This window comes from Oncorhynchus gorbuscha, linkage group LG02 (assembly GCF_021184085.1).
Source record: "Oncorhynchus gorbuscha isolate QuinsamMale2020 ecotype Even-year linkage group LG02, OgorEven_v1.0, whole genome shotgun sequence".
NCBI classification, from domain to species: domain Eukaryota; kingdom Metazoa; phylum Chordata; class Actinopteri; order Salmoniformes; family Salmonidae; genus Oncorhynchus; species Oncorhynchus gorbuscha.
Window position 1 is genome coordinate 87,912,481 of NC_060174.1, and position 12,621 is coordinate 87,925,101.

The window sequence follows — 12,621 nt, forward strand, 5'->3', positions numbered from 1 at the left end:
CATTTATTTACATGTTCCCTTATTTGAAGTGCCAATTTCAGGGTTATAAATTCTGGTACCCTACAGCAATATTGATCATTCATAAGCTATATTGGTTGCCTGTATGTTTGGTTTCCAGCATTCTTAGAAGCTTATAATACAAACAGCCATGTGGACTGGTCTTCAATTTCCATGTTTTCTTCCACGGTTTCTTATTTGTAGCAGCAGTTCTGTCAACCCTACATGGTGAGGCAGGAAATGTGGAGGCTCCCATGTTTCTTAACAATAGATGTAAATGATATGATCTCATCTCTAATGAACTGAAGAGATTTTGCAGTTCTTGCAATCATGTCATATCTCATGGTTTATCATCACATTATTTCATCTAAACCGAAAAGATGTTGCACAACAAGGAATTGGAAATGCAAGTTGTTTTGTAGAGAGATGCAATCACAATAATATCTGCTAATATCGACAGCCTTATTTTTCAACTGAATTTAAATTACTTATGGAGAGGTTTGACTTGCTCTAGCCTACAGATTCACACAGAGTAGCTCTAAAGAATAGCATATGCATTCAAATGTTATTTTAGTATTTAGAGTTTTAATTGAGACAAAATGGATCTCTCTTTTTTCCATCCTGCTACAAATCCACTCAGATGTCATCACCAAGTGATACATTACAGCAGAAACAACAAGGAGGTCCTGCTAGAGCATAGCTGTGAAGAGAAAAGAAAAACAACTTCAGGAGCTAATAGTTACTTATCCCAATTACCCAAGATCCCCTGTGCAAACAGGGCTCTCGGAGGGAGAAAAGAGAGTTAAAAGGGGGAAACTGCCACTGGTAGTTAATTCCCTCCCAAATACCACATAGATAAAGTGTTGTTTAGTGAACCTGCCATTGTGTCGGTCGAGAAAGGCCCAGTCGAGGTGATGGACGCTTATATTGATCCAAGAACTCGGGCTAGATGGCTGTGGCATTGGCCAGATGGCCGTGGCATTGGCCAGATTTCAGCCATGAACAAAAGGTTTGGAGAGGCTGAAGGAAGATGGCTAGCCCTAAACACAATGCATGAAAATGGTGGTGGGTTAAAGATGTGCTGAGGGATGGCTTTAAAATTGACCTCTTTTAATTTTATGAAGTCTCAAAGGTCAAGGAGGTGTTGGAATGGGTGAGAGAGATGAATGGAATGAGAAAACTAATGTGTTTAAAAAGAGGGACTTAATGCTAAAAGCTTTTGAAGTGTTTTTTTATTTTATTTCAAGCAAGCTAGAAATATATATACTTGCAACAGGTGCCTTTTAAGATGAGGATGATCATTTTTTCATGAGCATGGCCTTATTTATATTACAGCATATTGGATGACTGTCATTCATATTCCATTCACAGAGCTCAAATGTAACATCAATAGGTTTAGGCTACTACATGACACTAACATTTCCCTATACTCATGACGTTGCTCCAACCTAGCCTTTGAATAAAAGTTTACAATGTAGATGCACAGATTGAAAGAAGAATTGGAGAAATCAAGGTGACAGACAGTGACACATTCAATACTGCCTTGCACACTTTTGCCTGCGTCTAGCTGATCTAGGGTGTATCATTAGTCCAACCGTTGCAAACAAGAGTTTCTATTGGACAAATCCATGTACGTTTTTCCCAGTTTCATTTAATTTAAGAAATGTTTTTCAACAGAATCGGCGGAATGAATACACCCCTGATCACACGGTAAAGACAGGTCACTTTCATAGTAGCCACATACAAACAGCATGAACATTTGGCTCGTTGTATAATTCCTATCCGCATCTATGCACTCTTCAGTGACAACACATCAGCTCTCTTTGACCAGACGAAAAAACCTTTCCAAGCCAAACCTTCACATCATAGCCGCTAGACATCGTTGTCACCATACAGCTTCTTCAGGCAGAAGTTTGCATCCTGTAGCTCCAACTCCAAAGTTCTGGGACACTGTGAAGTCCATGGAGAACAAGAGCACCTCCTCCCAGCTGCCCACTGCACTGAGGCTAGGAAACACGGTCTCCACCGATAAATCCATGATTATCGAAAACTTCAATAAGCACTTCTCAACGGCTGGCCATGCCTTCCGCCTGGCTACTCCAACCTCGACCAACAGCTCCGCCCCCCCCGTAGCTCCTCACCCAAGCCTCTCCAGGTTCTCCTTTACCCAAATCCAGATAGCAGATGTTCTGAAAGAGCTGCAAAACCTGGACCCGTACAAATCAGCTGGGCTTGACAATCTGGACCCGCTATTTCTGAAACTATCTGCCGCCATTGTGGCAACCCCTATTACCAGCCTGTTCAACCTCTCTTTCATATCGTCTGAGATCCCCAAGGATTGGAAAGCTGCCGCAGTCATCCCCCTCTTCAAAGGGGGAGACACCCTGGACCCAAACTGTTACAGACCTATATCCATCCTGCCCTGCCTATCTAAGGTCTTCGAAAGCCAAGTCAACAAACAGGTCACTGACCATCTCGAATCCCACCGTACCTTCTCCGCTGTGCAATCTGGTTTCCGAGCCGGTCACGGGTGCACCTCAGCCACACTCAAGGTACTAAACGATATCATAACAGCCATCGATAAAAGACAGTACTGTGCAGCCGTCTTCATCGACCTCGCCAAGGCTTTCGACTCTGTCAATCACCATATTCTTATCGGCAGACTCAACAGCCTCGGTTTTTCGGATGACTGCCTTGCCTGGTTCACCAATTACTTTGCAGACAGAGTTCAGTGTGTCAAATCGGAGGGCATGCTGTCCGGTCCTCTGGCAGTCTCTATGGGGGTGCCACAGGGTTCAATTCTCGGGCCGACTCTTTTCTCTGTGTATATCAATGATGTTGCTCTTGCTGCGGGCGATTCCCTGATCCACCTCTACGCAGACGACACCATTCTATATACTTTCGGCCCGTCATTGGACACTGTGCTATCTAACCTCCAAACGAGCTTCAATGCCATACAGCACCCCTTCCGTGGCCTCCAACTGCTCTTAAACGCGAGTAAAACCAAATGCATGCTTTTCAACCGATCGCTGCCTGCACCCGCATGCCCGACTAGCATCACCACCCTGGATGGTTCCGACCTTGAATATGTGGACATCTATAAGTACCTAGGTGTCTGGCTAGACTGCAAACTCTCCTTCCAGACCCACATCAAACATCTCCAATCGAAAATCAAATCAAGAGTCGGCTTTCTATTCCGCAACAAAGCCTCCTTCACTCACGCTGCCAAGCTTACCCTAGTAAAACTGACTATCCTACCGATCCTCGACTTCGGCGATGTCATCTACAAAATGGCTTCCAACACTCTACTCAGCAAACTGGATGCAGTCTATCACAGTGCCATCCGTTTTGTCACTAAAGCACCTTATACCACCCACCACTGTGACTTGTATGCTCTAGTCGGCTGGCCCTCACTACATATTCGTCGCCAGACCCACTGGCTCCAGGTCATCTACAAGTCCATGCTAGGTAAAGCTCCGCCTTATCTCAGTTCACTGGTCACGATGGCAACACCCATCCGTAGCACGCGCTCCAGCAGGTGTATCTCACTGATCATCCCTAAAGCCAACACATCATTTGGCCGCCTTTCGTTCCAGTACTCTGCTGCCTGTGACTGGAACAAATTGCAAAAATCGCTGAAGTTGGAGACTTTTATCTCCCTCACCAACTTCAAACATCAGCTATCCGAGCAGCTAACCGATCGCTGCAGCTGTACATAGTCTATAGGAAAATAGCCCACCCATTTTCACCTACCTCATTCCCATACTGTTTTTTATACTGTTTTTATTTATTTATTTTTCTGCTCTTTTGCACACCAATATCTCTACCTGTACATGACCATCTGATCATTTATCACTCCAGTGTTAATCTGCAAAACTGTATTATTCGCCTACCTCCTCATGCGTTTTGCACACATTGTATATAGACTGCCCATTTTTTTCTACTGTGTTATTGACTTGTTAATTGTTTATTCCATGTGTAACTCTGTGTTGTCTGTTCACACTGCTATGCTTTATCTTGGCCAGGTCGCAGTTGCAAATGAGAACTTGTTCTCAACTAGCCTACCTGGTTAAATAAAGGTGAAATAAAAATGTTTAAAAAAACAACGTTAGTAACGTCATAGTCAACCTAGCTACTAAAATAACGCGTTAGTAAACCCGCTACAATCATGCAGTACAGTGTACATTCAACAAGCAGCTTAGCAGTTACACCGGCAGGCCCTGGTGGCAATAAATTAATAAAACCAAAAGCTTACCTTGACTTGGAAGAGTTCCAGTGTTGGGTAGCCATAGCCAGCTAGTGAAACGTGAAAAGAATACAACAAAATATAGCTAGCTCTAACTCCCTCTCTTTCTTGCTTCTCCTTAATTTTTAAAGAAATGAATTTGTTCTAAATGGTTCAACTATTGTCTTTCTCTCTGTTTGAGTCAACTACTCACTACATTTTATGCACTGCAGTGCTAGATAGTTGTAGCTTATGCTTTCAGTACTAGATTATTTCTCTGATCCTTTGATTGGGTGGACAACATGTCAGTTCATGCTGCAAGAGCTCTGATATGTTTGGAGGACATCCTCCGGAAGCTGTCATAATTACTGTGTAAGTCTATGGAAGGGGATGAGAACCATGAGACCCCTAGGTTTTGTATTGAAGTCAACGTAACCAAAGGAGGACGGAAACTAGCTGTTCTCCTGATACACAATGGTGCTACCCTACCCAGTGCTGTTGAGGCTTCAGTAGACCTTCATTGCAACACAGTGTGTTTTAATCAATTATTTGGTGACATGTGAATATATTTACTATAGTTTTATCTAAAAAGGATAACTTTAATGTTTCACTATTTTTCTGAAATTCTCTGAGTTGTTGGTCCTCCCCTCCCTCCTCTGAGGAGCCCCCACTGACTTGCAATCTCTTTTGAAGGACCACTACACAAATGTATCTTAAAACAGAAGCAATCCAGTGCTACATCATTTTTATAGTTATACACTGAAAATCAGGTCAATGATCACAAAAAGTAATTTGATTGAGGATATATTATTGTTTCATCAAAGGTACACTGTAAATCCCAATGTGCTGTTATTACTCAAAACCTTTGTGGAAACCCGTTGCACTACCATAGCAGAGTACAGTTACAGTTGATTTTGTAGGGGGTCCAGATTTGAGTTGTGTCAGGTTAAACATTTTGAGTAAGTCAAGAAATGTTTGAAGTACATTGATCTTTAAGCTCATTGTTAATTACATGTTAAACTAAGTGTATTGAATGCTAAACAGATGTGTTAAGAAATTGTTAATAAAAATATTTTGTAAATCAATATATTTTGTTACACAAACATAAATAAATGTTTATTTTCACGCTGCTGCTAATAACACGTGAGTAGATTCATTTCTAAACATGAAGAGATTCCAAGTCATCTGTTTGAGCAACAATTGTTCCTTAAAACAAGTTGAAAGAAGAACGACATTCCAAACTTTTTGGCTGCAGTTTGAGGTTTTCAACAATATTGATGCAAATACAGCAACAAGAGTCAACGCCGGTGAATCTGATCCAAGTCATCTCATACTGGTTTTCCATCAATCGTCCAATACATTTCTCAGTGTTTTCCATCTTAAAGATGTCACGCATCTGGGACACATGCTGAGTGCAATGTTTCTCATAACAGCTTGGCGCAGGCATAGCGGTATCAGGCTACGATTAAATAATACACCAAACATGCAAATGACAACCTTAAATAATTCATATATAACTGATCATTTTTCATATGTATTTACATTTTCATTAGTAATTGGATAGAAAATATGTATGCATATTGACCAACATTAATTTGACTTTGTATGCAAACTTGATGTCTTTCTGTACTGTTATATAATTAGTAAATAGATTATAAAATATCAAATATATTACTTAATCAGTAATGCATTATAAATTAAGACACCAAATTGCATTATTAATTAATTATGTAGCCTAACTCCACAACTTCTATCCTGCACATGGAGAACATGGAGAACTGTCTAGGCTATTAGCATCAGCACTCCACAACTCCAATGAACTCATCAATCATTCTTTGCTATGGTACAGGTTTCCCTCAAAAGATGTCTGAGGTAGGTCAGGGGGAAGGAAGGGGGGTGCTTACCTTTTCTCCGGTGTGACTTGTCCCTGTGTGGCCGATGCTGCCGGTGTTCCAATCGATGACGGACATGCACCTTGACCGGTGTCTTTGACCCCTCGGCCAGTCCCGGCTCAGGTATACAGGTGCATTGGCATTGACACTGGCGTGACCCTTCCGCCCAGATATAGAGCCAGGTCACCCAGAGCAGCCACCTGCCAACTTGCATCTTCTAGCCTCCGTGTCTTCCCTATCTGGATGACACAGCGCTACACTGAAGCTCCTAGCCTAAGGCACCATGCCTTACCATGATAGACTTTAAGCCCAAACAGGCACAACTCAACTAGTCTCTCCCCTGACAACTCTTGGACCTCCCTGCGTTAAATTATTGGAGATTGTTATAAAGAATGTTTTTTCTTTATATTCCTTCCACCCCAGCTTTGTGATGCCCTTCCCTCCCTCCCTCTTTCTTTTTTGCCTCTCTCCTTGCTCTCTCACTCTCACCCTCCTCTTTCTCTGTGCTTCTTTTTTCTTTGGGGGGTAAAAGAAGTTGGGGGGGAAACAATGATTGAAAAACAAGTTTCAGGCCCCATGCTGGGAGAGGAGGGCACGGAAGGGGACCAAATGGGTCCTGTCTTCTCCAACAACATCTGTGCCATTCGTTCTGCACGGAGCGGGGAGACCGAAAACAAGGCCTGGAGGGGGAGGAAGAGGGGAAACGAGTTTGGGCAGGGAGTGGGGAGATACAGAGAAGCCTGTTTCACCTAAGCTATACTGAACAAAAACATACGCAACATATAACTATTTCAAAGATTTTACTGAGTTACAGTTCATATAAAGAAATCAGTCAATTTAAATAAATTCATTAGGCCCTTATCTATGAATTTCACATGACTGGGAATACAGATATACATCTGTTTGTCACAGATACCTTAGAAAAAGGTAGGGCCGTGGATCAGAAAACCAGTCAGTATCTGGTGGGACCACCATTTGCCTCATGCAGCGTGACACATCTCATTCTCATGGAGTTGTCCAGGCTGATGATTGTGGCCTGTGGAACTGAACACGCCGTCATACACGTCAATCCGGATCATGCCAAACATGCTCAATGGGTGCCATGTCTCGTGAGTATGCAGGCCAATGGAAGAGCTGAGACATTTTCAGCTTCCAGGAATTGCGTACAGATCCTTGCGATATTGGGCCGTGTATTATCATGCTGAAGCATGAAGTGATGGTGGCAGATGAATGGCACGACAATGGGCCTCAGGTTCTCAGCACTGTATTTCTGTGCATTCAAATTGCCATCGATAAAATGCAATTGTGTTCGTTGTCCGTAGCGTATGCCTGCCCATACCATAACCCCGTCGCCACCATGGGGCACTCTGTTCACAACGTTGACATCAGCAAACCCCTCACCCACACAATGCCATACACATGGTCTGCAGTTGTGAGGTTGTTTGGACGTACTGCCACATTCTCTAAAACGTTGTTGGAGGCGGCTTATGGTAGAGAAATTAACATTCAATTCTCTGGCAACGGCTCTTGTGAACATTCCTGCAGTCTGCATGCCAATTGCACACTCTCGCAAAACTTGAGACATTGGTGGCATTGTGGTGTGTGATAAAACTGCACATTTTAGATTGACTTTTTATTGTCCACAGCACAAGGTGCACCTGATCATGCTGTTTAATTCACTTCTTGATATGCCACACCTGTCAGGTGGATGGATTATCTTGGCAAAGGAGGAATGCTCACTAACAGGGATATAAACACATTTGTGCACAACATTTATTTCATCTCATGAAACATGGCACCAACATTTAACATGTCGTTTATATTTTTGTTCAGTGTAGATCAGTTCCATTAATAAAGTGTCTACCAGCTGACTGATCACGTCCAGCACAATACCAGACAATACCACTTTCTCCACTCCATCAAAGGAATTTGATATGCATTGCTTCCCCACACCCATTGGTTTGTGTTCTGAGATTATTTCTTCAAGGGTGACTCACTGAAGTAGGCAGGCGGTATCTGTTACTGTGTGCCCCCCTTTCTTGCCCATAGTGTTTTAGACCGAATACTGGAGAGGGAGTGTTTCCAAACAAGTCTGACCCTCTCTGATAACTCTAAATGCATTAATGCCAAGAAAGGGAAAGCCTTTGTTGGAGGATATTCAAGCTTTTCCGACAAGGAATATTACAATATGCCACGAAAAGTCAAATGCAAGATTTAAAAAAACTAGACATCAAGCCTGCAGCATTTTCATTTGTTGAGGTGGAGATAATTCATTTTCACTGGTGACAATTTACATTTTCGGAGCTCATGTATCAATTATCTGGCTGCAAGACAGCCAGTTCCCTTTGATGAGGAATACGTAAAAGGGAAAAAGGACCACAAAGGTTGTTTTTTTTCGCCTCTCGGTCTTCCTTTAACAAGGCAACTCAAACCCCCATTGCCACCCCCCACTAGCGCAACTAGCCAGGCAAATTTGTAGCTGCCTGCACACACAGTATGAGCCCTCATACATCATCTTGGCTCAGCAATCACAATCAGACAAAAGTTTTTTACAACGACCTTGTCGAAACATTCTAGTCCGATGTTTCACTATTCAGTCTAGCTGGTTGGATACTAGAGAGGCCTTGGGGGGAAATAGGTAACAGAGGTACCGTGCTGGGCTAACACATCAGACCTGATCTTGGGTTTAACCCAACAACCTCGACTGTTTTTCACTTTGTGCCCTGTAACTGCTAATGGACAATGACAGACTTGACTTTGATGAACTAAAAGTCACTATGACTGGTCTCTTCTGCTGTATGCATCTCTTCCAGCAGTGAGCAGTACACATTAGAACACATAGCTAGCTGGATAGGAGACCAGATGCTGCTGGAAGTGGTGTTGGAGGAACTCAAAAAATAATATCCCAATGCCCCAGGGCAGTGATTAGGGACATTGCCCTGTGTAGAGTGTCATCTCCTTTTTTTCCTTTTTGATACTGTGGCAAAGCTAACTAAAAAGCAGCATTCCCCAAGAGAGGATGACTTGCACTTTAGCAGTGATAAATTCATGAACTTCTTTGAGGAAAAGATTATGATTATTAGAAAGCAAATTACGGACTCCTCTTTAAACCTGCGTATTCCTCCAAACCTCAGTTGTCCTGAGTCTGCACAACTCTGCCAGGACCTAGGATCAAGAGAGACGCTCAAGTGTTTTAGTACTATATCTCTTGACACAATGATGAAAATAATCATGGCCTCTAAACCTTCAAGCTGTATACTGGACCCTATTCCAACTAAACTACTGAAAGAGCTGCTTCCTGTGCTTGGCCCTCCTATGTTGAACATAATAAACGGCTCTCTATCCACTGGATGTGTACCAAACTCACTAAAAGTGGCAGTAATAAAGCCTCTCTTGAAAAAGCCAAACCTTGACCCAGAAAATATAAAAAACTATCGGCCTATATCGAATCTTCCATTCCTCTCAAAGATTTTAGAGAAGGCTGTTGCGCAGCAACTCACTGCCTTCCTGAAGACAAACAATGTATACGAAATGCTTCAGTCTGGTTTTAGACCCCATCATAGCACTGAGACGGCACTTGTGAAGGTGGTAAATGACATTTTGATGGCATCGGACCGAGGCTCTGCATCTGTCCTCGTGCTCCTAGACCTTAGGGCTGCTTTTGATACCATCGATCACCACATTCTTTTGGAGAGATTGGAAACCCAAATTGGTCTACACGGACATGTTCTGGCCTGGTTTAGGTCTTATCTGTCGGAAAGATATCAGTTTGTCTCTGTGAATGGTTTGTCCTCTGACAAATCAACTGTACATTTCGGTGTTCCTCAAGGTTCTGTTTTAGGACCACTATTGTTTTCACTATATATTTTACCTCTTGGGGATGTTATTCGAAAACATAATGTAAACTTTCACTGCTATGCGGATGACACACAGCTGTACATTTCAATGAAACATGGTGAAGCACCAAAATTGCCCTCGCTAGAAGCATGTGTTTCAGACATAAGGAAGTGGATGGCTGCAAACTTTCTACTATTAAACTCGGACAAAACAGAGATGCTTGTTCTAGGTCCCAAGAAACAAAGAGATCTTCTGTTGAATCTGACAATTAATCTTAATGGTTGTACAGTCGTCTCAAATAAAACTGTGAAGGACCTCGGCGTTACTCTGGACCCTGATCTCTCTTTTGAAGAACATATCAAGACCATTTCGAGGACAGCTTTTTTCCATCTACGTAACATTGCAAAAATCAGAAACTTTCTGTCCAAAAATGATGCAGAAAAATTAATCCATGCTTTTGTCACTTCTAGGTTAGACTACTGCAATGCTCTATTTTCCGGCTACCCGGATAAAGCACTAAATAAACTTCAGTTAGTGCTAAATACGGCTGCTAGAATCCTGACTAGAACCAAAAAATTTGATCATATTACTCCAGTGCTAGCCTCTCTACACTGGCTTCCTGTCAAAGCAAGGGCTGATTTCAAGGTTTTACTGCTAACCTACAAAGCATTACATGGGCTTGCTCCTACCTACCTCTCTGATTTGGTCCTGCCGTACATACCTATACGTACGCTACGGTCACAAGACGCAGGCCTCCTAATTGTCCCTAGAATTTCTAAGCAAACAGCTGGAGGCAGGGCTTTCTCCTATAGAGCTCCATTTTTATGGAACGGTCTGCCTACCCATGTCAGAGACGCAAACTCGGTCTCAACCTTTAAGTCTTTACTGAAGACTCATCTCTTCAGTGGGTCATATGATTGAGTGTAGTCTGGCCCAGGAGTGGGAAGGTGAACGGAAAGGCTCTGGAGCAACGAACCGCCCTTGCTGTCTCTGCCTGGCCGGTTCCCCTTTTTCCACTGGGATTCTCTGCCTCTAACCCTGTTACGGGGGCTGAGTCACTGGCTTGCTGGGGCTCTCTCGTGCCGTCCCTGGGGGGGGTGCGTCACCTGGGTGGGTTGATTCACTGTTGTGGTCGGCCTGTCTGGGTTTCCCCCCTTGGGTTGTACCGTGTCGGAGATCTTTGTGGGCTATACTCGGCCTTGTCTCAGGATGGTAAGTTGGTGGTTGAAGATTTCCCTCTAGTGGTGTGGGGGCTGTGCTTTGGCAAAGTGGGTGGGGTTATATCCTTCCTGTTTGGCCCTGTCCGGGGTGTCCTCGGATGGGGCCACAGTGTCTCCTGACCCCTCCTGTCTCAGCCTCCAGTATTTATGCTGCAGTAGTTTATGTGTCGGGGGGCTAGGGTCAGTTTGTTTATCTGGAGTACTTCTCCTGTCCTATTCGGTGTCCTGTGTAAATCTAAGTGTGCGTTCTCTAATTCTCTCCTTCTCTCCTTCTTTCTCTCTCTCGGAGGACCTGAGCCCTAGAACCATGCCCCAGGACTACCTGACATGATGACTCCTTGCTGTCCCCAGTCCACCTGACTGTGCTGCTGCTCCAGTTTCAACTGTTCTGCCTTATTATTATTTGACCATGCTGGTCATTTATGAACATTTGAACATCTTGGTCATTTTCTGTTATAATCTCCACCCGGCACAGCCAGAAGAGGACTGGCCACCCCACATATGCTCTCTCTAATTCTCTCTTTCTTTCTCTCTCTCGGAGGACCTGAGCCCTAGGACCGTGCCCCAGGACTACCTGACATGATGGCTCCTTGCTGTCCCCAGTCCACCTGACTGTGCTGCTGCTCCAGTTTCAACTGTTCTGCCTTATTATTATTTGACCATGCTGGTCATTTATGAACATTTGAACATCTTGGTCATTTTCTGTTATAATCTCTACCCGGCACAGCCAGAAGAGGACTGGCCACCCCACATAGCCCGGTTCCTCTCTAGGTTTCTTCCTAGGTTTTGGCCTTTCTAGGGAGTTTTTCCTAGCCACCGTGCTTTTACACCTGCATTGTTTGCTGTTTGGGGTTTTAGGCTGGGTTTCTGTACAGCACTTTGAGATATCAGCTGATGTACGAAGGGCTATATAAATAAATTTGATTTGATTTGATTTGATCTTTTAGATGGGATTTTGAAACGGGTGTCCTCACTCTCTGTGGTCACTAAAGATCCCATGGCACATCATACGAGTAGGGGTGTTAACCCTGGTGTCTTATCTAAATTCCCAATCATCGTGGCCACCTAATCATCCCCAGCTTCCAATTGTCTCCTTCCTCCCATCTGTAACTATTCCCCAGGTCATTGCTGTAAATGTGAATGTGTTCTCAGTCAACTTACCGGGTAAAATCAAATTAGATTTTAATATCTGGTTGGCTACAACATCTCCCTAGTGTGAATTCAGCTCCAAAGTCATATTATTGAGTTGAATGAGCTATCACTATTCTATTTCAGGAGCATTTCTATGCCAAGTCAATAGTACAAACACCTCGTTCATCATTAGCCATTTCTTCAACACATTCATTGAGCATGTGATACTATTTAAATTAAAATCACTCTTTGACTCTGATTGATACAAAGAGCAAGACCAACAGGTGTGTCCTGTGACAGTCCTCCCTGTCACAGGACA

The 12,621-nt window shown here is 43.3% G+C and overlaps 1 protein-coding gene across 2 annotated transcripts in view; it reads right to left on the reverse strand.

Moving 5' to 3' along the window:
• Window positions 1–6,513, reverse strand: part of LOC124012213 (roundabout homolog 1-like) — a 50,409-nt gene extending 43,896 nt beyond the window's left edge. Inside the window, exon 1 of one of the 2 annotated variants that reach the window (XM_046325692.1) lies at window positions 6,127–6,513. In XM_046325692.1, the coding sequence (XP_046181648.1) occupies window positions 6,127–6,328 (202 nt within the window). In that variant the 5' untranslated portion in view covers window positions 6,329–6,513. The remainder of the gene's footprint in view (window positions 1–6,126) is intronic. The other variant, XM_046325705.1, reaches the window with a different exon arrangement.
• Window positions 6,514–12,621: the final 6,108 nt, after the last annotated feature.